We start from the raw sequence: 27,319 nt of genomic DNA on the forward strand, positions 1-27,319 counted from the left end.
AAAACATCACGTCTGACAGAAGAATTACACACAGGCCTGATGGCACAGCATAAAGGACACACACACATATATATATATATATTTATATATATATGTGTGTGTGTGTGTATATTTTTATTTATTTATTTTTTGGGGGGGATTTTTTTATTTCTCCCCAATTGAACTTGGCCAATCACCCCATTCTTCTGGACCGTCCCGGTCGCTGCTCCACCCCCTCTGCCGATCCAGGGAGGGCTGCAGACTACCACATGCCTCCTCCCATACATGTGGAGTCACCAGCCGCTTCTTTTCACCTGACAGTGAGGAGTTTCACCAGGGGGACGTAGCGTGTGGGAGGATCACGCTATTCCGCCCAGTTTCCCCCCCCGAACAGGTTCCCTGACTGACCAGAGGAGGCGCTAGTGCAGCGACCAGGACACATACCCACATCCAGCTTCCCACCCGCAGACACGGCCAATTGTGTCTGTAGGGATGCCCAACTAAGCCGGAGGTCGGGGATTTGAACCGGCGATCCCTGTGTTGGTAGGTAACGGACTACACCGCTACGCTACCTGGACGCCCAGGAAATTATATTTGTCATTAATCAGGTGTTTATTATCCATGTAGCCCACCAAAGCTTCTTCTGTGCTCATGTACAAGCTGCCAGCTCAACACACACACACACACACACACTTGCTTGCTGGTTGTCCATCGTGCCCGATGATGACCATCTTCTTCTATTTGTGGGTCCTTTGAGGACTCAGATAGCAGAAGATACCTGCGCAGAGATGGTTTTTAAAGTGGCATGGGGGGTGCGCTTCTCCCAACGCCACATGACTTGATTGTAGAGGAGATGGTTCCGATGGCAAGGGAGATCCCTAGACGACCGGCACCTCCACACAACTGCAGGGGGCTGCCGGAAATCCAGTTTTTCGGAAACCGCCTCGAAGCGTGCCGCCACAGCTTGCTTTTCTGTTGGGGTAAGCTCCCTTAGCCTTATGTCTTCCAGACTCACCCACAAGGCAGCGGGGCAGTGGTTGATAGGTGCCAGGGTGTGTCCACCAGGGTGGGCCTGCACACCATATCTCTGGGGCCCACTGCTGCTCCGAGATCCCCTGCCAAGTTAGCCTGGGGCCGCAAGACCCCAGTTACCGCGTGTGGCCACGGGGAGGCCTGGCAGGAGTCTTGGTGAAGGAGAGGCTATGTACTGGCAAGGGAAGGCTTACACGCTAGGATGCTTCCCTATTCGCCACAGAGGCTAGCCAGCGGCAGCAAGCTAAGGGCAGGAAGGACACAAGCGGGTTGGAAGAACACGTGCACCTTCCCTCCAACTACACACTGCTGCACTAGACGCATCACAGCACTCTGTGTGTATGTACACACACACACACACACACACACACACACACACACACACACACACACACACAGTACTGCAGCAGTCAGTGATGCTGCACCGGCTGTACTGCAGCAGTCAGTGATGCTGCAGCAGTCAGTGATGCTGCGCGGGCTGTACTGCAGCAGTCAGTGATGCTGCGCGGGCTGTCTTCCACACCGGTTGATGCAGGGACCTCCGCTTGTTCACATTCACGGTGCTGAACGATGGCCGCCTGGGCAGAACCCGCTTCACAAGGCTGGCCTCGCTGCTCGGTGTGCCTGGCAGGTGCTCTTCTGGAATGTGGTTTCTCATCTGTGTTTCAAGACCAAGAAGGTTTCTGTCTCATCGTCCCAACATGGATTTTAAAAACTTTATATTTTACTAACATTATTTGACCAAACCCACAGCGGTTCTGTCAGCACCCCTGAAACTAAACAAAACTACTGTGTTTGACTGTGTTTACTGAGAAGGTGTGACTGTATCATCAGGCTTCACTCAATGGAGTTTGTTTGGTTTTTTGGACATAGCTTTTACCCCGCGTGGTGACATAGGGGCAAATAAAAACAACGAATGATTCGATTTTAACTGATTTAAACTGTTGGAGCCATGAAGGGCGCGTGTGAAGTCAGGGTGGAGCAGAAGTTAAATCCTCTGACAAGTGAACGAACCCCCGGCGTTGTTCTGTAATTGCGATGTTCCACATTTAAAAGGGAAACTTTTCGTATATTGGAGAATTGTTTTTTTTTATTTTGTGTCTTTGTTTTCTCCGTATCAAGGATGATCCATGTAATCAACATGTACTGTACTGAATCTTTATGCAAAGGTTTGATGCCATGAGTAAGTACTTATTAAAAGCAAACACATTTCTACACCGCGGCTGTTTTTGTGATGTTATTATATACATAAATACATGGGATAAGAAATTAAATAGTTTAATGAAAAATTTTGTATGATGTTTGCGGATGACATTGTGATCTGTAGCGAGAGTAGGGGGCAGGTGGAGGAGAGCCTGGAGAGGTGGAGATGTGCACTGGAGAGAAGAGGAATGAAAGTCAGTAGGAGCAAGACAGAATACCTATGTGTAAATGAGAGGGAGGACAGTGGGATGGTGAGGATGCAAGGACTGGAGGTGACGAAGGCATTTGAGTTTAAATACTTTGGGTCAACTGTCCCAAGTAATGGGGAGTGCAGGAGAGAGGTGAAGAAGAGAGTGCAGGCAGGGTGGAGTGGGTGGAGAAGAGTGTCAGGAGTGATGTGTGACAGAAGGGTACCAGCAAGAGTTAAAGGGAAGGTTTACAAGATGGTAGTGAGACCAGCTATGTTGTATGGTTTGGAGACAGCGGCACTGATGAAGACAGGAGGAGGAGCTGGAGGTGGCAGAGATGAAGATGATGAAGATTTTCATTGGGAGTGATGAAGAAGGACAGGATTAGGAACGAGTATATTAGAGGGACAGCGCAGGTTGGACGGTTTGGAGACAAAGCAAGAGAGGCAAGATTGAGATGGCTTGGACGTGTGGAGGAGAGATGCTGGGTATATTGGGAGAAGGATGCTGAAGGGTTGATGCTAGATCCAACGGGATGTAGGCACGGAAGTAGACGTGATTGGTTGTTGGTTAGGGTTTAAACTTTTTGAATTTCCATTGTTAGCATTGTGGTTCAAGGTTCCGCGCTGTCTATTGGCCGACGCAACAGCCAATCACGGCTACTTCCGTGCCTACACCCCGTTGGATCTAGCATCAACCATGCTGAATATGGAGCTGCCAGGGAAGAGGAGAAGAGGAAGGCCAAAGAGGAGGTTTATGGATGTGGTGAGGGAGGACATGCAGGTGGCTGGTGTGACAGAGGAAGATGCAGAGGACAGGAAGAGATGGAGACGGATGATCTGCTGTGGCGCCCCCTAACGGGAGCAGCCGGAAGTAGTGATGGTAGTAGTAGTAGTAGTTTAAATACATAAGAGGGTATGAATTTGAGAATGTCAGGAGATCCGTCTAAATTCTTTAGGCTATATTTCCCAAAGTCAGCAGAGTTCATTCTCATGGTAAGACCGCTGATTTTCCAAAGTTGAAGACATGAAGTGTATTTCATGTCTTCAACTGTGAGGAAAAACAAGCCAGTACATCCATGTGGACAGAGCGTGACACTCTGAACAGGCAAGTGGAAACCCAACGTCCAAGCCCACAGTGGGAATTCGACTTTAGTCTGTTGTTCCAGAAGTTGGGTATGAAAATGTGACAGTAAGCTGCCAGGCGTACAGGCTCCACACCAAACACCAGTAAGCTGCCAGGCGTACAGGCTCCACACCAAACACCAGCCCATGAATACCAACAAAGGTGCAGACGAGTTGAAGACTGATGTTTATTGCAACTATTCTTGTGCATCATGTCTGGTCCCAATCCAAGACATGTAAAGTACACGAGAGTACAGTAGGGTACTGGGACTCAGAGATCCGAACTGACAAGTTGACAGAAAAATGGTCCAAGCCAACATCACACCAGCTGATTTCACCAAACAGCGCCCTCTCCTGTCTGGTTGAAGTTGTGTCGCTCTGGGAAATCAGGTGGCGTGATGTTGGGTTGGGGTGAAGACCTGCGTACACATGGCTCGCCGTAGCGCCTGGTTGAATGTTGCTGCTTTACGGCATCGCCACATAGTCTGGGGAGTCCAGCAGCTCTGACGGAGCCATGGTGAAGGAGTCCTGACAGGAGACCAGTGAGAGGTTCACCCAGTATCTACAACAGTGGTGTTCAACCCGGCTCTCAGGTTCCATGAGTACTGCTGGCTTGAAACTCCACCAGGAAGTTCATGACATTCATCTATGGTGGCAGCTCTGAAAGAATGTTTTCCTGGCTGGAATACCGGGATACCGGAATACCTTGAAGACCACTGATCTACAACACGCTTGCTTAGGGGTTTAATTTACTTTGTTAAAGCTGAAATACAGATAGCTATCGATAAAACACAAAGTTGTATTACTTTCAAGTTCACTTAATTTCTATTTCTCAGTAAAATGTAATTTCCTATTGCTGTAAATGGTCAGAAATTACTCTCAATATTCCCTTTTAACTCTGACCAACATTTTAATTTAGTGTAGGAAAATATACATAGTGTTGATTTTTGGGCTAAATCCTTGTAACTGAGTATCGTAGCGTAATATAACAAGTGCCACTTAAAATTGCTGCCATTCAGAAACATGACCTCTGATCAGACACCGATGACGCAAACACGGATGAGCCAAACATTATGACCACGCAATAACTCTGACCATCTCCACACAACAAGGGCACATGTCAAGGTCTAACAATCAGTTCTCGTATCAACGTGTTGGATGCAGGAGAAATGGGCAGGAGTAAAGACCTGACAGGAGTAAAGACCTGACAGGAGTAAAGATCTGGCAGGAGTAAAGACCTGACAGGAGTAAAGACCTGACAGGAGTAAAGACCTGGCAGGAGTAAAGACCTGACAGGAGTAAAGACCTGACAGGAGTAAAGACCTGACAGACTTTGATGAGGGCCAAATTGTGATGGCCAGACGACTGGGTCAGAGCATCTCTGAAACGGTGAGGCTTGTGGGGTGCTCCCGGGCAGCAGTGGTCCGAGGAGGGAGAAACCACAAACTGGAGACAGGGTGTTTGGCCCCCAATGCTCACCGATGTGCAAGGGCAACGAAGGCCGACCTGTCCGGTCTAAACTGACAAAAGGTCCACTGCGGCCCAAGTCACAGAAAACTTTAGTGATGTTTACGGGAGGAATGTGTCATAACACACAGTGTATCGTACCCTGCTGTGTATGGGACTGTGTAGCTGCAGACCGGTCAGAGTGCACATGATGACCCCTGTCCACCATCGAAAGTGCCTATAATGGGCACGTGAGTGTCGGAACTGGACTTTGGAGCAGTAGAGGAAGGTTGCCTGGTCCAATGAGTCCCGTTTTCTTTTAGATCATGTGGACAGCCACGTACGTGTGCACCGTTTGGCTGGGGAAGTGATGGCACCAGGTGCACTGTGGGGAGATGACAAGCTGGTGGAGGCAGTGTGATGCTCTGGGTAATGTTGTGCCGGGAAACCCTGGGTCTGGCCATTCATGTGGACATCAACTTGACACGTGCCACCTACCTAAACATCATTGCAGACCAGGTACACCCCCTCGTGGCAGTAGTATTCCCTGATGGCAGTGGCCTCGTTCAGCAGGATAATGCTCCCTGCCACACTGCACACATTGGTTTGAGGAGCATGATGGTCATGAGCATCATCATGAGCATCAGATGTTTAAGGTGTTGCCCTGGCCTCCAAATCCTCCAGATCTCAGTCCGATTGAGCATCTGCGGGATGTGCTGGACCAACAAGTCCGATCCACAGTGGTTCCACCTCGCAACTTACAGGACTTGGAGAATCTGTTGCTAACATCTTGGTACCAGATGCCACAGGACACCTTCAGGGGTCTTGTAGAGTCCATGCCTCAGTGGGTCAGTGCTGTTTTGGCGGCACATGGAGGACCAACAGCGTATTAGGAAGGTGGTCATAATGTTTTGGCTCATCGGTGTATGTGTACATTTTGGGAAAATAAGACCAGAGATACATCATTACTCTCTGTAAGCCCAATACACAATGCAATCATTTTTCATAAAAAGCCATAAAAGATATTTTTACAGTATGCAATTCCAAATAAAGGAAATTTAAAAAAAAGTAAAAACAGATTAAAGGCAATAATCACAAAATATGTACATCTAATATGCAATTCTGCTACTTTCCATTGTTGCTAAAAAAAAACTCCCCAGGAAATCAGACTTTTCATTTGTAAACAGCACATGTTGCTTAATACAGCGCGGTATAGTGTTATGCTGCGAGGATAAGATGAGAGTTGGCTGAGATTCAGACATCTTCCTCCTCTTCCTCATAATAGCGGTTCCTCTTGATCAGTTCCTCCACAGTTAGCTCCTCTTCCACGTCACTTTCCAACTTCTCCTCCTCCCAGAAGCCCACATCCTGGGAGGTGCGGTTATCTTTGGACTGCAGGGGGGGAGAGGGGGACTCGGAGTTCCCTGTTGAAGCACTGAGGCTTGTCAGGGAACCCTCCTCAGCTGCCATCTCATCTGCTGCCAGACCTTTTGTCTGTTCATCTTTTTGTTCTCGCTGTTCTGGGAGACTCGCTTCTACCTCTTCTGAACAAGTCTCACTTGCCGCTGCCACCTCTTCATTCGGTGGAGGAGGCATCTTCTCTTTCCTATCTCTTGGCTTCACCTCCTGCTCTGTTTCTCTGGATACATCCTGACGTAAGCAGGTCTCCTCTGTCGAGTTCCTCTTTTCCAGCAGGGCTTTGAGAGGGCGGCGAGGCTCACGGGGGCCCAAGGTAGGGACGGTGGGGCCAGGACTAGCTGCAAGTGTGAAGGGTCGGCTGCGCTCTTTCAGAGAGGAGCTTCTCCTCAGGCTTCTCAGCTCGCCCCGCTCTTGGTTCTGGGCAGAGGACAGAGGCTCTTCCTCCGGGGGCCATTTGGCCCTCTGGAGTCTGAGTGAACCTACTCTCTCCAGGGTGGTGGGAGGCTGTTGCCATCCTGCCTCTGACCCCATCTGACCATCACCAGCCGGCGGGGGCCAGGCAATTCTCAGCCTGCGGGCTTCAGCTGGTCTCTCTGTGGGTTGAGGTTTCTCGCTGGAGCCGGTGTGGGTCCAGGCATTTGTCTCCAGCATGGCGGTCAAGTCTGTCACCTTGGCCTGCGAAGATGTTTCTACGGTGGGGCTGGGCTGTTTAGCTGTCGTCCTTTCCACTGGATAGGTTACTGCTGCTGGTTCCTCTCGTTCTTTTGCCCTCACCACTTCCTCATCCTCCTCTCCGTCAGCACGGGGTGTCCACAGCTCCTTGTGAGGCCGGAGCCCAAAGCCCTCATCGTAGTTTCCTTTGGTCTTAAACAGCTGGTTGAAGTGAGGCTTGCAGTACACATTACCATGTAGGGAGGCATAGTTTCCTAGACTAAAAAAGCAGAAGGAGGTAAAGAGTCAGACACTTGTTGCATTTCACATGGATCTATTTGGTGCCCATACCCTTTGTGGATTGATGGGGAGTAACCATGGCAGCAAGAATAGGGAAGCGAGGCTTTGCTCTGATCAATGTAGGGACAATCTGAAAAGCACAGCGACTAAGCTTTGAGAGGCCAACCTGAGCTTGGTGCTGCAGTGCACACAGCGGAAGCAGCTGTTGTGGTAGATGTGCTGGTCGGCCACCAGTCTCTCCAGTGGGTACACTGTCTTCAGGCAAGCAATGCATGTCTCTCGAACTGGCACGCGGAACTTCTAAACAGAGTCACACTTATCTAGTCACTCATAAAGGAATGAAGATGGACCTCCATTCATGCAGACATGACTGTCACCATGTTGTTGTGAGGACTGACTTACCCTTGATGCCTTGGGTGGGTCACTGCTATCTCCTAAAACAGACCAAACATAAAAACACTTAGGTCTCATTTCAGCTTGAAGCACTTTGAGGCACTGAAGAGGAGGCAAACTGAACCAAAAAGCTGTCTAGCATATTATTTCTTTTTCTTTTTTTTGGTGGGGGGGGTCCCTGTTTCTCTCCCCAATTGCACTTGGCCAATTACCCCACTCTTCCAAGACATCCCGGTCACTGCTCCACCCCCTCTGCCAATCCGGGGAGGGCTGCAGACTACCACATGCCTCCTCCGATACATGAGGAGTCTCCAGCCGCTTCTTTTCACCTGACAGTGAGGAGTTTCACCAGCGGGACGTAGCGTGTGGGAGGATCACACTATTCCCCCCAGTTCCCCCTCCCCCCAAACAGGCGCCCCGACTGAGCAGAGGAGGCGCTAGTGCAGTGACCAGAACACATACCCACATCCGGCTTCCCACCCGCAGACACGGCCAACTGTGTCTGTAGGACGCCCGACCAAGCCGGAGGTAACAATTCAAACTGGCGATCCCCGTGTTGGTAGGCAACGGAACAGACCGCTATGCTAACCGGAAGTCTAGCATATAACTTAAATCAATTAACTACTAATTTTTTCCTCCGTAGGGTGTCTGGGCTCAACCTTAGCGATAGAGTGAGGAGCTCGGACAGCCGGAGGGAGCTCGGAGTAGAGCCGCTGCTCCTTCGCGTCAAAAGGAGCCAGTTGAGATGGTTCGGGCATCTGATTAGGATGCCTCCTGGGCTCCTTCCTTTGGAGGTTTACCGGACACGGCCAACTGGGAGGAGACCCCGGGGTAGACCCAGAACTCGCTGGAGGGAACACCTTGGGATCCCCCAGGAGGAGCTGGAGGGCATTGCCGAGAAGAGGGACATCTGGAGTGCCCTACTTAGCTTGCTGCCACTGCGACCCGACCCCGGAGAAGTGGCTGATAATGAACGAATTAATGAATGAACAGTTACCCACTTTAAGCCCTAGTCTCAGTACAGCTGAACATTCAACCTGGTGGGATCCTCTTTTCCTATAGCAAGATGACCTCCTCATGTGTTAACCAGGACTGGTTTTGGTGCACTTGGCTCCAGGCTCTTCTTAGATTATACAGGAGATAAAACAAGGACTTTGTGGTTCAAACTATTGGCTTTCATTTGTGGCTATTGTAGCCACAGAACAATCAGAGAGCTATAACCATTTGCTGACAGCTATCGTTTTTGGGTAACAACACTGACCAGTCTAACTGATTGTTCATTTTCATATATACTTATACTCATATATATATATATATATATATATATATATATACACTACCGTTCAAAAGTTTGGGATCACCCAAACAATTTTGTGTTTTCCATGAAAAGTCACACTTATTCACCACCATATGTTGTGAAATGAATAGAAAATAGAGTCAAGACATTGACAAGGTTAGAAATAATGATTTGTATTTGAAATAAGATTTTTTTTTACACCAAACTTTGCTTTCGTCAAAGAATCCTCCATTTGCAGCAATTACAGCATTGCAGACCTTTGGCATTCTAGCTGTTAATTTGTTGAGGTAATCTGGAGAAATTGCACCCCACGCTTCCAGAAGCAGCTCCCACAAGTTGGATTGGTTGGATGGGCACTTCTTGCGTACCATACGGTCAAGCTGCTCCCACAACAGCTCAATGGGGTTCAGATCTGGTGACTGCGCTGGCCACTCCATTACCGATAGAATACCAGCTGCCTGCTTCTGCTCTAAATAGTTCTTGCACAATTTGGAGGTGTGTTTAGGGTCATTGTCCTGTTGTAGGATGAAATTGGCTCCAATCAAGCGCTGTCCACTGGGTATGGCATGGCATTGCAAAATGGAGTGATAGCCTTCCTTATTCAGAATCCCTTTTACCCTGTACAAATCTCCCACCTTACCAGCACCAAAGCAACCTCAGACCATCACATTACCTCCACCATGCTTAACAGATGGCGTCAGGCATTCTTCCAGCATCTTTTCATTTGTTCTGCGTCTCACAAACGTTCTTCTTTGTGATCCAAACACCTCAAACTTGGATTCATCCGTCCACAACACTTTTTTCCAGTCTTCCTCTGTCCAATGTCTGTGTTCTTTTGCCCATCTTAATCTTTTTCTTTTATTGGTCAGTCTCAGATATGGCTTTTTCTTTGCCACTCTGCCCTGAAGCCCAGAATCCCGCAGCCGCCTCCTCACTGTAGATGTTGACACTGGTGTTTTGCGGGTACTATTTAATGAAGATGCCAGTTGGGGACCTGTGAGGCGTCTGTTTCTCAAACTAGAGACTCTAATGTACTTATCTTCTTGCTCAGTTGTGCAACGCGGCCTCCCACTTCTTTTTCTACTCTGGTTAGAGCCTGTTTGTGCTGTCCTCTGAAGGGAGTAGTACACACCGGTGTAGGAAATCTTCAATTTCTTAGCAATTTCTCGCATGGGATAGCCTTCATTTCTAAGAACAAGAATAGACTGTCGAGTTTCAGATGAAAGTTCTCTTTTTCTGGCCATTTTGAGCGTTTAATTGACCCCACAAATGTGATGCTCCAGAAACTCAATCTGCTCAAAGGAAGGTCAGTTTTGTAGCTTCTGTAACGAGCTAAACTGTTTTCAGATGTGTGAACATGATTGCACAAGGGTTTTCTAATCATCAATTAGCCTTCTGAGCCAATGAGCAAACACATTGTACCATTAGAACACTGGAGTGATAGTTGCTTGAAATGGGCCTCTATACACCTATGTAGATATTGCACCAAAAACCAGACATTTGCAGCTAGAATAGTCATTTACCACATTAGCAATGTATAGAGTGTATTTCTTTAAAGTTAAGACTAGTTTAAAGTTATCTTCATTGAAAAGTACAGTGCTTTTCCTTCAAAAATATGGACATTTCAATGTGATCCCAAACTTTTGAACGGTAGTGTATATATATATATAAACCCAATACACAAAAATTACGCATTGCTATCTAAATACTTAGAGCTAACTGTACTTTAACAGAAATGACAGCCAGAAAGGATCTCAAGATGCAGCCAAGGTGAGGAGTGTGTCCATTTTGGGAACCTCAGAATTGCATCTCTGCTCATCGCAGATGATGTGGTTTTGTTGGCTTCATCAGAACGCGACCTCCAGCGCACACTGGAGTGGTTTGCAGCTGAGTGTGAAATGGTCGGGATTAAAGTCAGCACCTCCAAGTCTGAGGCCATGGTTCTCTACCGGGAAATGGTGGATCGCTCCCTCCGGGTTGGGGATGAGTTGGTGCCTCAAGTGAAGGAGTTCAGGTATCTCGGGGTCTTGTTAACGAGTGAGGGTAGGATGGAGCGGGAGATTGACGGGCGGATTGGTGCACCATCAGCAGTAATGCGGACGTTGTACCGGACCGTTGTGGTGAAGAGGGAGCTGAGTAGGAATGCAAAGCTCTCAATTTACCAGTCTATCCTCGTTCAAACCCTCACCTATGGTCATGAGCTTTGGGTAATGACCAAAAGGGTGAGATGGCAGATACAAGCAGCTGAAATGAGTTTCTTCTGTAGGGTGTCTGGGCTCAGCCATAGAGATCGGGTGAGGAGCTCGGAACAGAGGCCCCGGCCGACCAGAGGAGGCACTAGTGCAGATACCAGGACACATACCCACATCCAGCTTCCCACCCACAGACACGGCCAATTGTGTCTGTAGGGATGCCTGACCAAGCCGGAGGTAACACAGGGATTCGATCCGGCGATCCCCGTGTTGGTAGGCAAAGGAATAGACCGCCACGCCACCCAGATGCCGGAACCACATTCACTTTAAAATCAATCTGCTACACCAGTACTTTACACTGAATGCTTTAAACTGGCCTCCAATACAGTACAGGCTAAAGATCTTGGCCTGTATCAGAATCAGAATCAGAATAATTTATTCATCCCCGAGGGGAGATTGGGTAGCCCACCTATTTAAAAGGGACCCCTCCTCCTTCACCGAAAACTTGGCTTTCCTACTTGTATAAAGGCAATAACATGGCAAAAGCATTAAAAAGTTGGTGTTTAAGGATGAAGGTCCTCTGAGACTCACCATTCTGCTGAGACACAGACATGTGCTTCTCAGGTTCTGCTGCAGATACCTTTTGGGTCGGTGCCTCTGAGGCTGGGGCCTGGGGAAAGAGGAAAGTAGAGGAAAGTTGGCTGTCTATGTACAATGTTGAATCAGCTAGAGGAATGTTTTCCTCAAAGCAGTGCAACTCTACAAATTCCAGTTCTTCTTGTTATGAGTGCTATTCTGGATATTACAGGATTTCTAGGCCCACACCTCCACCACACTTGGGGACCCCAGTATTGAGTGGACAGAGATGAATTATGCTCTAGTTCGCCAGGATAAACAGTCTGGATCATATTAAATAATAGATTTGTGAGACTGTTATGGCTTGTCTAGAATTACGTGGAGCTGAGTTCCCATCAACTTGAAACTTGTGTGAATAAAAGGAGCTTCTTGTCTGTCAGTCTATTTAAATAAAAACCCACGGGGATGCAAAACATGTTTTCTATGAACAGCGCTTCACAAGTCTTCTGAAATGTGGTACGTATGATATGGACAGAGTATTGATAACACTGCAAAATGTACACCATTATTAAATGGCAATTAGTGATTATTGATCGTATTAAAAGTATGTTGGGGTCAAAATAGCAGTTTACTATGTTAAGATGATGACTGAGGTTGCAGTTTAGGTCTTTTTCCAGTGCTGTTACCCAGAATGAATCACAGTAATGGGAACGGCAGTGTTAACTTCAATTTCAAGACATTCATAAACACAAGCTACCCAACCCCAGCAGTGCAAAGGCCAGGGCTTGGAGACATGCTCAGATATGAGTTTTTTCTTTAGTTCTGCTTTCGCAGAAAGGGCAAACAGGGTGAATTGAAAGAGAATATCATGTACAAGAGAGGGTGGTGTGTGGTACTAGGTGGAAAACTTTATTAAGCTAATTAATAACCTACTTTATATATGTTGATAAATTGTTTACGGGGTACTACAAGTTGTTGAAAAATGTGTGTCCATTATTAACAAAGAGATTTTGGCTTGGTGTCGGGGTTTTTTTTGGGTACTTGTTTGCCTTTGGGAATTAACCCAGCCACTGAGGATGCACAAGCCAGTGCAGTCTTAGTGCCAATCCCAAGCCCGGATGAATGGGGAGGGTTGCATCAGGAAGGGCATCTGGCGTAAAACCTTTGCCAGATCAAATATGCGGATCATAAATCAGATTTCCATACCGGATCAGTCGAGGCCCGTGTTACCAACGACCACCACTGGTACTGTTGGCCAGCAGGGTGCCAGTGGAAACTATGCTACTGTTGGGTGAGGAGAAGGAGAGGGGGAAGGCATGTGCAGAGGCAGCAGGAGAGGAGGAAGGGCAGGAGTGTGGAGGTGATGATGACTGGTAAAGGGAGAGAGCTGGCTGATATGATGGAGAGAAGGAAGGTAGATATACTGTGTGCAAGAGACCAGGTGGAAGGGGAGTAAGGCCAGGAGTATCGGAGGTGGGTTCAAACTACCATGGTGAAAATGGGAGGAGAAATGGGGCAGGGGTAATTCTGAGGGAAGAGTATGTCAAGAGAGTGCTGGAGGTGAAGAGCGTGTCAGACAGAGTGATGAGCATGAAGCTGGAAATCGAAGGTGTATTGCTGAATGTTATCAGTACATATGCCCCACAAGTTGGGTGTGAGATGGAAGAGAAAGAAGAATTCTGGAGTGAGTTGGACGACGTGGTGGAGAGGGTATCCAAGGAGGAGAGAGTGGTGATTGGAGCGGACTTCAATGGGCATGTTGATGAAGGGAACTGAGGAGATGAGGAGGTGATGGGCAGGTATGGTGTCAAGGAGAGAAATGTGGAAGGACACATGGTGGTGGATTTTGTGAAAAGGATGGAAATGGCTGTGGTGAATACATATTTCAAGAAGAGGGAGGAACACAGGGTGACGTACAAGAGTGGAGGAACGTGCAAACAGGTGGACTATATCTTATGCAGGAGGCGCGATCTGAAAGGGATTGGAGACTGCAAGGTGGTGACAGGGGAGAACGTAGCTAGGCAGCATTGGATGGTGGTCTGTAGGATGACTTTGGAGACCAAGAAGAGGAAGAGAGTGAAGGCAGAGCCGAGGATCAAATGGTGGAAGTTGAAGAAGGAAGACTGTTGTGTGGAGTTCAGGGAGGAGTTAAGACAGGCACTGGGTGGTAGTGAAGAGTTGCCGGATGGCTGGACAACCACTGCAGAAATAGTGAAAATAGCCGAAAGTAGTAGTAGCAGTAGTAGTAGTAGTAGTAGCAATAGTAGTAGTAGTAGCAGTAGAAGTAGTAGTAGTAGTAGTAGCAGTAGTAGTAGTAGTAGTAGCAGTAGTAGTACTAATAGTAGTAGTAGTAGTAGCAGTAGTAGTAGCAGTAGTAGCAGTAGTAGCAGTAGTAGTAGTATCAGTAGTAGTAGTAGCAGTAGTAGTAGTAGTAGTAGTAGTAGTAGCAGTAGTAGTAGTAGCAGTAGTAGTAGTAGCAGTAGCAGTAGTAGTAGTAGTAGTAGTAGCAGTAGTAGGAGTAGCAGTAGTAGTATCAGTAGTAGTAGCACTAGTAGTAGTAGTATTAGTAGTAGTAGTAGCAGTAGTAGCAGTAGTAGCAGTAGTAGTAGTTTGCCTTTGGGAATTAGACAAATTTGTACTCAGTAAAACGTTGTTGCTGTTACAGTATGCAGCTGCTGAGTCTGTTGATGTCCTGAATAATATAAAACTTGGTGTGCAGAATTAGATTCAGGGATATAGTAAACCATGTCTCACTTTGTAATACATCCTATGTGATCTGTATCTTTTTTTGGGGGGGAGGGGGTTCCCCTCTTTTTCTACACAATTGTACTTGGCCAATTACCCCCTCTGCCGATCCAGGGAGGGCTGCAGACTACCACATGCCTCCTCCCATGCATGTGGAGTCACCAGCCGCTTCTTTTCACCTGATAGCGAGGAGTTTCGCCAGGGGGACGTAGCACGTGGGAGGGTCACGCTAGTACCCCCCAGTTCCCCCTTCGCCCTGAACAGGCGCCCTAACCGACCAGAGGAGGCGCTAGTGCATCGACCAGGACACATACCCACATCTGGCTTCTGTAGGGACGCCCGACCAAGCCAGAGGTAACACGGGGACTCAAACTGGTGATCCCCGTGTTGGTAGGCAATGGAATAGACCACTACACTACCCGCACGCCCCCTGTAAACGGTATCTTAAGAGTAGTTTCTTGGGTCCAGTTCCTCCATTGACTACTCCTATGCTGATTTAAGAAAACACTTTGCAAGCCTGCGTTTTTAAACTGACAGTTCACTGCAATTTGTTGTTCCTTTAGGTTTCCAGATACATTTCTAGCTGTGCTATGCAAACCTTTAACAGTACAGAAACACATTTATAATTTCCTTGTTCCATGTCCTGAATACATAGAATGCTGGAACTGCTCCCTAGTTGATGGACTCACAGAGGGTGGGGGTCCTTGTTTGGAAACAGCAGCCTGATACTTGGCCATCTTCTCTTTCAGGGGCATGGTCTCCAGGGCCCTGCCGGACAAGGTAAGACCTAGGACAGAAGGGGGATTATACACAGAATTATTTACCAACACTTTTACTGCTGTAAAATTAGTATAAAACTGAAGAGCACTGAAGATATGGTGGCTCCCAGTAGATCACCAGCTGAAAGCTCACAGCGTTCATTCATTTCATTCATTCAGCTTCAGCCGCTTCTCTGGGGTCGGGTCGCGGTGGCAGCAAGCTAAGTAGGGCCCTCCAGATGTCCCTCTCCCCAGCAACTCCCTCCAATTCCTCCTGGGGGATCCCAAGGTGTTCCCAGGCCAGATTGGACATGTAGTCCCTCCATCGGTTCTGGTCTACCCTGAGGTCTCCTCCCACTTGGACGTGCTCAGAAAACCTCCAAAGGAAGGTACCCAGGAGGCATCCTAATCAGATGCCTGAACCACCTCAACTGGCTCTTTTCGACACAAAGGAGCAGCGGCTCTACTCCGAGCTCCCTCTGGATGTCTGAGCTCCTCACCCTATCTCTAAGGCTGAGTCCAGACACCCTACGGAGGAAACTCATTTCAGCCGCTTGTATCTGCCAGCTCACCCTTTCGATCACTGCCCAAAGCTCATTACCATAGGTGAGGGTTGGAATGAAGACTGACTGCTAAATCGAGAACTTTGCCTTCCGGCTCAGCTCCCTATTCACCACAACGCCCTGGTACAACATCCGCATTACTGCTGATGCCGAACCAAGCCGCCTGTCAGTCTCCCACTCCATCCTACCCTCACTCGTGAGCAAGACCCTGAGATACTTGAACTCCTTCACTTGAGGCAACAACTCATCCCCAACCTGGAGGGAGCAAGCCACCATTTTCTGGTAGAGAACCATGGCCTCAGACTTGGAGGTGCTGACCCTCATCCCGACCATTTCACACTCAGCTTCAAACCGCCCCAGTGCGCTGGAGGTCGCATTCTGATGAAGCCAACAAAACCACATCATCTGCAAAGACCAGAGATGCAATTCTGAGGTTCCCAAAATGGCGCCTCAGTGTACAATACATTTTTACACTGAACCCACTATGAGCTAGTGGGCTTTAAAGTCATCAGATAACAAGCTTCTGAAAGCTGGAGAAGATATGTACACATGGCGCATCATCACCCTCATCTGCCTGCCTTGTTGGTGAGCATGCTTGAATGCAGCAGCACTAATAGAAGCTATTCTGAAGTACTAAAACCAGTGAACATCTTGTAATGAATCACCCTGTTTGAAAACATTCAGTCCTGACATCAGTAGGCTCCTTGGGGAGCTGGTATTGTTAAACAGGCAGATCGTGGTTCTACATCTCATATGTGAGCAGCACAGGTTCACTGTGACTGGCTGTGCCCATGTCATTATTCTCGCTCGAGTCTTTGAATATCATAGAAGAACCGGTTCATCTGGATACAACGTTTATTGACAGATATGTCTCATCACTCCGAGTTGTCACGCCGGGAGCAGGAACCGAGGATCCAAATGCAGACAGCGGATACGAGCTGGTTAAGAACAATGTTTTCATAAAGCAAAACAGACTTGCAGACATTGAGGAAGACTCGGGACAAGGCATGAACCATTCAGCAACCAAGAGTCAACATATATGACGTTTGTGTGTGTCTTTGACGATCCAACAAAGCACCAGGGCAACGGGGGGGGGGGGGGGGGGGTATAACATTGGGGAGCCAATCAGGGAGATGGGGCGCAGGTGAGCAGGGCAGGGCAGGAACAGAAAAGCCAATCAGGGGAAGGGGAACAGGTGAGTAAAGCAGGGGCAATCAGGTGAATGGGCCAATCATGGGTTACTCAGGTAAATGGGGCGCAGGTGAGCAGCAACAGGGGGTCAGGGGATGGGGAACAGGCGAGCCCCGGTGGCCAAGACCACACAACCATGACACGAGTGATGAAACGTATCTGCCAAGAAACGTTGTGTCAAGAGGAACTGATTCGACCTTTTCTGGTTTTCTTACCTGGATTATTGAGCATGCACCAAGACGCGCCTTTGACTAGCATGTCAATCTGTCTGTCTCATCTTGACGGACAGTGTGTGCTCTGTGCAGTGAAACCCTTATCAAAGCACTGACTGAGTCTGTATGTATTTGTAGACTACATGATTTAGCTATAGACTATTTACCAGAAAATGACAAGGGCAGACTACTTATTTATTCTCTTGTATTCATGCATACTATTAATTTAGTGTGTGTATGTGTGTGTGTGTGTGTGTGGGGGGGGGTCTTCACCTCCCTGCTGGTCCACGTCTTCTGACGAAGTCCTACGAAGTCCTGTTCTACCTCCCTGGAAGAAAAAGAGGACAGCGTGTTAGTTCGCAATTGATGTAATGTTTACAGTAAATTTTACAACAATGCATCGCGCTCATGATGTTACTGTAAATGACAAGGCATGAAAGGAAGTGTTCGGACAGTCCTGCAATTTATTGTAACTGGCCGTACCGTGGTCTTGATGATCATCTAGTCAGAATGAAATGAAAGTTGTTTCCAAGAAAATTAAGTCTCCTGATTGATTTTATTTTATTGATTTTATTTTATTGGCTGGGCAAGTGGTGACTGGTGAGCAAGCGGTGATGCTACTGGCTAACGGTCAAGGTGGGTGGGCGTAGAGAGCAGGGGGCTCACAATGCACAGATTCAAGATCAGTTTGCCCAACCAAGTCAAGGTTAAAAACAGTGGAGTTAGAGTTCACCTGACCCGCTGTCAGTCAGCTTGTATCAGTGAGAAGTGTGCGGGAAAACTTGCCAAGCAGCAGAAAATGGACGGCGTTAACCAAAAGCCCAGCAGGGCTGCCAAAAGAAGGAAAAGGAAGTGAACGAAGCGGGCACAATAAAAAAACAAGCTAAACAAAGTGAAGAAGGGGGCATTCTGTGGGCAGATACCAAGCTAGCTAGCAGCAACGGTAGCCTGGAAGCGTCTACTGGCGGCTGCAGCAATGCACAGCTGGATTTGGAGGACTTGACCACAGAGTGTGCAAAGAAAAAGTCAAGAAAGAAGAACTTCTAAAGGCGAGGACCGTTTGATTATGCTGTCTGTGCGTTGAGCAGTGTTATCTGTTGTGATCGTGTGTTGCTGTATATTTTGTGGATGAGTTTATTTGCTATGCTGTTTGCACAATGTGTATTGCGTCACTGTGGCGTGATGCTGCTATATTGTATTGGAGTCAGTTTGTCAAGTTTTGCAGTTCTGTGTGAAGTCGCCTAGCTCACTCGGTGAGTCTTTTTTTTAAACCTGCATCCAGCTGTGCTGTGTGATGACCTTAGCATGGCGTTGTTGTAAGCCTGTTCCCAGCCAGTCACATTATTATGTATCAGTAATGACCGGCGTGCTGTCTGCTTGGTGGTTTTCAGTGAACACAGATATTGCCATAGTCCTGAGTCACACACTGCCTTGGGATGATTTAATCCGTTGTTTCCTTGTCTTGTGATGAGTGAGTGAAGTGGCAGTACTCGGTCTCTTGAGGTGTATAGGCATACCTGCTCAGCTGGACTGCTTATTCAGCCTTTGACCAATCGGTGTGTGATTATGGTGTGGTAGATTTCACATGCCAGCTTGACTGGAAGCTCAAAATAATTAAAGGTGGGGTTTAATGGCTGCAGTGGGTGGCGTGGAGAGGGCGTGGTTTGTGTGTGGGAGGTGGGGTGGGGGGGTATGAGTTTCAGTGCCCAGGGGCCCCTGGGGGTACTAATCCAGCCCGGTCTAATACCCACTCTGTTAGAGTTGACAGCAGCCAGAAAACAACATGAAGTCCAGCGAAAAAACCCTGAGATGTGAGGAAATCCCTGTCAAAAGTATGCTGACTGCCTAGACAGGCTCAGTAGCCGGTTCATCCACCCTGTGTCAGGAGGAGTTTTCCCCAACCTAAAAGGTATGCAGGGGTTGAATGCCTGGACAAGAACAGAAGCGTAGGAAAAGCTTCTCAGGTCAGATGAAATCCAGTCCAGAGTTGCTCTTGACAGAATGACACCCACAGCAAAAGCCTGTGCTGCAACAAAGACCCCTGTACTACCTTAACTTATTAAATCAACCCCCTTAAGTCAGTTTTTTCACACAATCATCAGAAAGTAGTACGGAAACTTCACTGTTCTTCTGAATTCCCGACTTTATCTCATCCACTACACTGAGGACAAGCCAGGTCCGGTGCAATGAAAGACCTCCAGACCTGTTTTCCACCATTCTGATGGGAGCTGAACCCAGCCTCGGAAGGTTACCAGTCACTGACTTTGTCCATCATCAAGAGAACTGAAACCACAGCTTCACTGCTGGGCCGACTGGATGCACATAACAAGACTTGTGTCTGTGTGTGTACAGGTCAAGCAAACATTGTGGCTTAGCAGTAATCCTGGATACGCGAGTTAAGAAGGGATCTGGCCTATCAAAACAGCCTGCTCTTTTAGGCAGCTGATTCAGACAGCTATAATTCTACTGTCAGCATCTGCCTCTGCAGAAACTCACCACACGGTACCAAACTCAAGATGCAGGGTATCCACCAGGCAAGCCACGATGAAACGGCACAGCCGGTATGCACCGAGCAACAAGCTAGCCAAGCCATCACTCAGGGGTAAAACACTTAGTGGGTTTAATATACAACGGATTGTGCAGATGCCGACCCAACAGCTTTTCCACCTCTACCTCCTCTGATAGATCTGTTGTGTCTAGGAAGGAACAGTGCAGGGTCCTGCAGTTCTGTTCTGTTTTCAAAGATTCAGACATGTTAAACATAGCGTGGTGGTATATTCCATTGCCTACCAACACGGGGATCGCCGGTTCGAATCCCCGTGTTACTTTCGGCTTGGTCGGACATCCCTACAGACACAATTGGCCGTGTCTGCAGGTGGGAAGCCGGATGTGGGTATGTCCTGGTCGCTGCACTAGTGCCTCCTCTGGTCGAGGGGAAACTTGGGGGAATAGCGTGATCCTCCCATGCAATACATCCCCCTGTTGAAACTCCTCACTGTCAGGTGAAAAGAAGCGGCTGGCGACTCCACATGTATGGGAGGAGACATGGGGTAGTATGCAGCCCTCCCCGGATCAGCAGAGGGGGTGGAGCAGCGACCGGGACAGATCGAAAGAGTGGGGTAGTTGGACAGGTACAATTGGGGAGAAAGAGGGGGGGGGGGGGAATACAAAATTTTTTTTTAAAAGAGCGACAAGGATTAAAAGACTGTCTTGCGTCATAGTAATGTAAAATATGTACAGAGGAAAAAGAACTAGTGAGCCAACGAGGAAAAAATAAAACACTTCAAAAGCATGTCCTGTCAAAGTAGAGCGGAAGAGTGTATTCATTTGAAAAACAAAAACAGTTTACTGACCATGCCAAAGAAAGAAAGAAAGGTGTTAAACCACTTCATTCCTCTGCAGACCTGTGCATCAAGATCCGACCTCGGAGAGTTTGCTTCAAATCCAAAAATTTACGTGAAAAGGTTGAAAGCTAATAAAAAGCTAGAAAGAGAGAGGACTCGCCGTAGGTGGCCTTTTAAAGAGCGGCTCAGGAATGCAGGAAAATTCCTGACCTAGGGCTGTTATGGAGGCTGAGGTGAGGAGATGGGCAGGAGCTGTGGTGGGGCTGTTATGGAGACTGAGGTGAGGAGATGGGCAGGAGCTGTGGTGGGGCTGTTATGGAGGCTGAGGTGAGGAGATGGGCAGGAGCTGTGGTGGGGTTGATGTTATGGAGGCTGAGGTGAGGAGATGGGCAGGAGCTGTGGTGGGGCTGTTATGGAGACTGAGGTGAGGAGATGGGCAGGAGCTGTGGTGGGGCTGTTATGGAGGCTGAGGTGAGGAGATGGGCAGGAGCTGTGGTGGGGTTGATGTTATGGAGGCTGAGGTGAGGAGATGGGCAGGAGCTGTTATGGAGGCTGAGGTGAGGAGATGGGCAGGAGCTGTGGTGGGGCTGATGTTATGGAGGCTGAGGTGAGGAGATGGGCAGGAGCTGTTATGGAGGCTGAGGTGAGGAGATGGGCAGGAGCTGTGGTGGGGCTGTTATGGAGGCTGAGGTGAGGAGATGGACAGGCGCTGTTATGGAGGCTGAGGTGAGGAGATGGGCAGGAGCTGTTATGGAGGCTGAGGTGAGGAGATGGGCAGGAGCTGTGGCGGGGCTGTTATGGAGGCTGAGGTGAGGAGATGGGCAGGAGCTGTGGTGGGGCTGTTATGGAGGCTGAGGTGAGGAGATGGGCAGGAGCTGTGGCGGGGCTGTTATGGAGGCTGAGGTGAGGAGATGGGCAGGAGCTGTGGTGGGGCTGTTATGGAGGCTGAGGTGAGGAGATGGGCAGGAGCTGTGGCGGGGCTGACACAGGCAAGGCAGAAGGAAGCCTGGCGGGAAACACGTGTTAATAAGCAAGAAACAGGGAACAAGAGAAACCAGAAAGGAGGCATGAAATGTCGGGCCTTAGCGGAAACAGAGACTAGATCATCACACTTGGGAACGGGTGACTGATCTTTTCCAGACTGACTTGAAAGATGTCTTATCGTTTGTGACGTGAACACATGAAACCAGGTGTACAGTCTCACTGCTGCTCGGTGTTTCTTACATTGCCATTACTTACTTGCTTTCTAATCACAAGCACCACATGGAAAGGCGATGTAGACACAGGAGTAGGACAACAAGCGACACCCTACAGTGACTTTAAGCCAGGGAGAACATCACATGACCATGTATACATCATTAGAGTCCATTCCCACATGTTGTGCGGTGTTGTGAGTTGTTACAGAGCATGCAGCAGGGTAATAAAACACAGACTGGGCAGTTTTCTCAGGGGCCGTGTATGAGGATGTTCTGCAGTGGCGTTGGCAGTAATAACAGTCACTCTCACCATAAACTCACTGACTACGTTTACATGATGTTAGAAAAGGGATTTACTGTGTTAGTCTGACTAAAACTGGACTTGTAAAACACACGTAAACGTGTTGGTCCGCCTCAAATCCTACTAAATAGAGTTTCTGGAAGTGGGACTAACACGCCTAGATAATGCGGGTGGGGATGGATTTACTCCGGCATGTATACGCTTCAATCGGTCCCGAACTGGCCTAGGCGTTCTGCGCATGAGCCATAGTTCCCATGGCGGTCTTTCATCCAATAGCAACCACCTGAAAGGGCTTATATCGCCACCTACTGAACCGGGGTGGGACATCAATCAGTAAATCGGCAACGACGGTAGTCCAGTTGCACGGCCTAGTCAGCTCGACTCAACTGTGCATGTAAAGGCACCGCGTGCTATGCTCACGGGTAATAATGCCCCACAGGTGAGGCCAGTAGAGGCACAGCTGTCAAACATGTCAACACGACGCTGGGCTGCACTGTCTTATAAGGTGAGGAGCCAGTGATGTTTCTACTGAACAACTTGAGTTTCATCATTTAGTGACTCGGGAACTCCTCCATGAAGTACTGAAATGCCCAGGTCAGTATCCCCCCCAGACGAGAGGCTTTTGTTACGGCTGTCTCCTCTTCGGTCCCCGTTTGTATTTGGCCACAGAACTGAAGACTCAAAACTCACCCCACCAGCATTGTAATGTGGTGCTGCTGGGGACGCAAAATATGTAACGCGACTGAAGACAGGAAGTAACTACAAAAGAAAAGCCTCCACCTTGGTTCCAAACAGCTCAGATGGCCACACACACACACACACACACACACACACACACACACACACACACACACACACACACACACACAATCATTTGATAGAAGGAGAAACAAAGCGAGCAGGAGTAACGCAGAAGCTTTAAGAGGTTGCCTGCACCGCCCTGAGTGTGTGTCTTTACGTCTGTCTGGGTGTGTGTAGGCATATGTGTGAACGCAGGTGTGAGTATGGGTGCGTGCATGCTTCATTACCTTGCCGATATGTTCCTCTCCCTTCTCAAACATCATCTTCAGGCTGCTTAGCTGCGTGCTGGGCTTCCCGGCAGCAGCAGCAGCAGAGGGGCTGGCTGACAATTGCTCTTCAAACACCGTGGACCTTTCACTGTGCCCAAACTCGTCTCTCGCCATCCTTTGCTTTGCTTCTCCGTTAGCCACTTCTGAAGCGACTGGGTCTTGCTGGAAGGTGGCGGATGAACCTAGACCCTCCAGAGCACTTTGTGGGCTGGGGACCTCGGATGGCGGGGGATGCTCGCTGATGGCGGCAGGAGGCTTGGGCATTTCAGGGGGAGCGATGCAGAGGCGGTTTCTGCCAGCAGGTGGGAGGGGTGGCTTGTCCTGGTGAGGTGGTGCTGCCTGCTCCCAGCGCTTCTTCAGAGCACTCAGATTGTTGCACCGCACACTGGCTGTCAGAGTCTGTGACTGTGAAGAGGAGGGAAGAGATGAGACAGCTTGTTCAACAGACTGGCGGGAGCAGTGCTATAACATTGGGATGATGAAACGAATAGAGAATCAAACCTTCCCCCTAGTCTTGCTATACTCAAGTCTACTTGCATCGTCTAAATCAAAGAGTTCTCCTATTGGACGAACGGTCACACCACGGACGCATGCCTCTGCAGCCCAACGTGAGCAGACAGTAAAACGAGTGAGTGGAAAAACCTCGACACCCGCTTGCACTGAGTCAGCTGCACAGTGACAGATTAAGTGACCAGCTGTAGGAATGAGCCAGCCCAGGAAAGACGAGATGTGGCTGCTGAAGTCGGAGGCAGGCTGCCATGACCAGAAGGAACAAGGACCGGTTCTGGATGGAAACAGCAGGACTGAGCATGGAGAAATTCCATCCAGCATGAAAACCTCCCTTTCCTAACAGTACGAGAGGGGGTTTCTTCACCTCCCAGCCGTCCATGAAGAACCAACACCATGAGCGGCAGACAGCACAACAGAACAACAGGGGGCTCATTTTCGCTCTGTGACTTCGACAGACCTCCCCTCAAATATAAGGAAATGACAAGCCGAGAGAATGATCCCTTATGAGGAAGTCCTCGGGGTCAGGACAAGCCAACCTTCGAGACGCTTGAAAAGAGATCAACTGGTAAAGCTGGTGAACTGAGTTTCTTTCTACGCATCTGTCATTTCTGCACTCTAGAAAGGAAAGGTTTTGGTCATCGTGGTTCATTAAACCCACGCTTGTGATAAGATTGTGTTGTAAGCGGGATATTCATGAGCAAACGTGAACGCCAAAGGAAATAAACAGATTTTTCCCTGTGAAATTTACCGATAATTCCAAACACCTCTGCTTCATTCCTCTGACACCACAAAACAGCATAAAGACAAATTATGTTAACACAGTAATCTCAAATAAGATGCACCAACAAAGGTTCTGATACAAGAAAGACAGATGGTAAGAAGGCAAAGAAAGACAACGAGACAGGAAGAAAGAAAGAAAGAAAACAAACAAACAAACTGGTATTAAAGAAGAAAAGGAGGACTGGACTGGAGAACGGAGTGGAATCCAAACTGGACAGACGACAGATTCACAATCGCTATCTTTGTAAGGCAAGCCCAGGGTAAAAGGGAAAGACCTGGACAATGACAAGATTGTTGCCTGTTTTTCTAGAGCGAAAAGCAGAAAGCTGTTGATGCAGGCAGCGGCGGAGCAAGGTGTAACCTGAACTAGACTGCCGGTACAGCGGGAGTCCTCTGGCCAGTCCTGTTTCTGTATCTGGGTCTGTGTGCGGAGAGGCAGTTCTAGGCAGAGCTCTCCCAGATGTTAGCGGGAAGACAATATGTGCTTGTAGGAGCTGGCCCAGCCCCTTTAACACCAGCAGAGACTGGGAGAGCAACCAGGAAACCAGCACAGGAAATGATACGGTTGGGGAAAAGTTAACTCTTTGCTAACTACACGGGTTTCCTGCAGTTCTGGTTCCCTACTCACAGCTGGTTCCGTACAAAAAACTGACATGTGCATCTTGAAGGTACCTGTGCCTGTTGACAAGGGTTATATTGTCACTATAGCAACCATCCATGGCTCTCTGCACCTGTGGGTGTACATATTAAGTTACGCACAACGTGAAAGAAGTGCTTGCGTTGCGGTTTCTACGATACCAAGCTGCTCTATTTGAAAAGTCAGCTAATTCAATCATCTGGCTAACTCTCAGTGTTATCTCAACTCCCCCACCCCCACCCCCACCTTCACCCCCACCCCCACCACACAAGAGACGACAGATGGTCTCCCCCATCACGGAGTCAAGTCCCAGTAACATCGGGCAGCAGGGTTGTCTGTGTGCTCCCTCCTCATTCTGGCATAACAACTGACACAATAACTGACAGTCCTGGTCACATCTGTCCGTACATGTTGCTGATTAAAGGGTTGTATTACAACAGATCAGGGAAGACCGGATAACTCACACAGTTAGGACCAAACAGAGATAAACTTAATTGCCCTACAAAAAGAAATGAGCTGTTATGCTATTTTACGGCCCTCCTCTGCTGTTCAGATGTAAGAGAGTGAACCCAGAACAGTGCTTTCTGAACATCCGTGTGTCCCGCTGTTCTGCTACTCCTACATTACACCGCCAGCAGTGCAACATCCAGTATACATGTGGCCCTAGCAACACATACGTAGATGCTATTAAAAAGACGCTTCATGGAACAAAAGCCAACTCCAAAGTAAGTTTAACAATAACTTTAGCCCGTGAATAAAAACCCAATGACGGGGGTGAAGCAACGATCACACAAGCCACATTATAAAAACTCTTGGGGATAATGAAAGCACACAATAATAAAAACACACAAACACAAACAGCCAGCTCCCATACATGTGGTAAGAGTTTGCCATTTATATAAATTATATAAATATTATTTTACCTTAAAGTTCTGCATGACTTCAGCTGAGCACTTTTCCCACTGATGTGTAGGCCACCTGAACTTATTGTTTAAAGTCTTTGCAGCTAGTTTACAAGTGTGGTGTGAGGGGCCACGGCCAGCAGGGGATTATACTGCAGGATTATGGCTTGACTGCATAACCGTCACAACAACGGCCCAATAAGGACAAGCCTCCAACCCCAGGTCTGTGTGCCGGCCTGAGGTGTGTACATGTCTGTGTGAGTGTGTACATGTCTGTGTGAGTGTGTACATGTGAGTGTGTGCACTCACATCTTCTCCACATGAGACAGTCAAACCAGGATCAGAAAACTTTATTATATAAAATAAACAGCACACGGCATGCTACAGGGTGGCAACAGGCCAATCCTCATGCGGTACCTCAGTAGGCATCATTCAGCTGAACAGGGAGGAAAGTGAATAAAAGTCACTAAGTGAGAACCCCCATTTCTCATGGACGTGTGTAACATAATATGCATTTAATTTCTATGGTGTATCTGATGTGAGGCCACATGCCGTTTCACCGAGCAGCAGCAGCCAGCCGTCAGAGATGGATAAAGTTGCTGCGACTCGTTGTTGCACCATTTATTTAGGGACAGTCGCGATCCATTACTGATTAAATTAAAGATACAATTATATTATACAGCCTTGCCTCTAGGATATTACATTTCACTGATGCTCAGTAAGAATTTAGTGGAGACACTTACCCCTTTCTTCTTCTCTGCATTTGACTCCTCAGCAGCTCTCTGGTATCTGAGAGAGAGACAGAGAGAGACAGAGGGACAGAGAGAGAGAGAGACAGAGAGAGAGAGACAGTGAGAGAGAGACAGTGAGAGAGAGAGACAGAGACAGTGAGAGAGAGAGACAGAGAGAGACAGAGAGAGACAGAGCGGGACAGAGAGAGAGACAGAGAGAGACAGAGAGGGACAGAGAGAGAGACAGAGAGAGAGACAGAGACAGTGAGAGAGAGAGAGAGAGAGAGAGAGAGAGAGAGAGAGAGAGAGAGAGAGAGAGAGAGAGAGAGAGAGAGAGAGAGAGAGAGAGAGAGAGAGAGAGAGAGAGAGAGAGAGAGAGAGAGACAGAGAGAGAGACAGAGAGAGAGAGGGCGGTCAGAGCAACAGGGAACATCACCGACCTCTTGTAATTTAATAAAAGTGTACAAAATATGGGCCTTAATGTCTTCTAGAATATCTGCAACTAATTTTGTTATCAAAAAATGTCATGAAAATGAACATGGAAGGACATCAGAAGTATAAACTCTTGGTCCTTTGTTG

The 27,319-nt window shown here is 48.2% G+C and overlaps 1 protein-coding gene across 2 annotated transcripts in view; it reads right to left on the reverse strand.

Annotated features, from left to right (window-relative positions):
* Positions 1-3,700: 3,700 nt before the first annotated feature.
* Positions 3,701-27,319, reverse strand: part of LOC130106922 (LIM domain and actin-binding protein 1-like) — a 31,577-nt gene continuing 7,958 nt past the window's right edge. The window contains exons 3-10 of one of the 2 annotated variants that reach the window (XM_056273243.1): positions 26,753-26,798; positions 23,139-23,585; positions 17,543-17,597; positions 15,235-15,332; positions 11,816-11,894; positions 7,745-7,776; positions 7,509-7,639; positions 3,701-7,322 (exon numbers count right to left, since the gene is read on the reverse strand). In XM_056273243.1, coding sequence (XP_056129218.1) covers positions 6,227-7,322; positions 7,509-7,639; positions 7,745-7,776; positions 11,816-11,894; positions 15,235-15,332; positions 17,543-17,597; positions 23,139-23,585; positions 26,753-26,798 — 1,984 coding nt within the window. In that variant the 3' untranslated portion in view covers positions 3,701-6,226. Of the gene's footprint in view, positions 7,323-7,508; positions 7,643-7,744; positions 7,777-11,815; positions 11,895-15,234; positions 15,333-17,542; positions 17,598-23,138; positions 23,586-26,752; positions 26,799-27,319 lie in introns of both variants that reach the window. The other variant, XM_056273242.1, reaches the window with a different exon arrangement.

This window comes from Lampris incognitus, chromosome 2 (assembly GCF_029633865.1).
Source record: "Lampris incognitus isolate fLamInc1 chromosome 2, fLamInc1.hap2, whole genome shotgun sequence".
NCBI classification, from domain to species: Eukaryota; Metazoa; Chordata; class Actinopteri; order Lampriformes; family Lampridae; genus Lampris; species Lampris incognitus.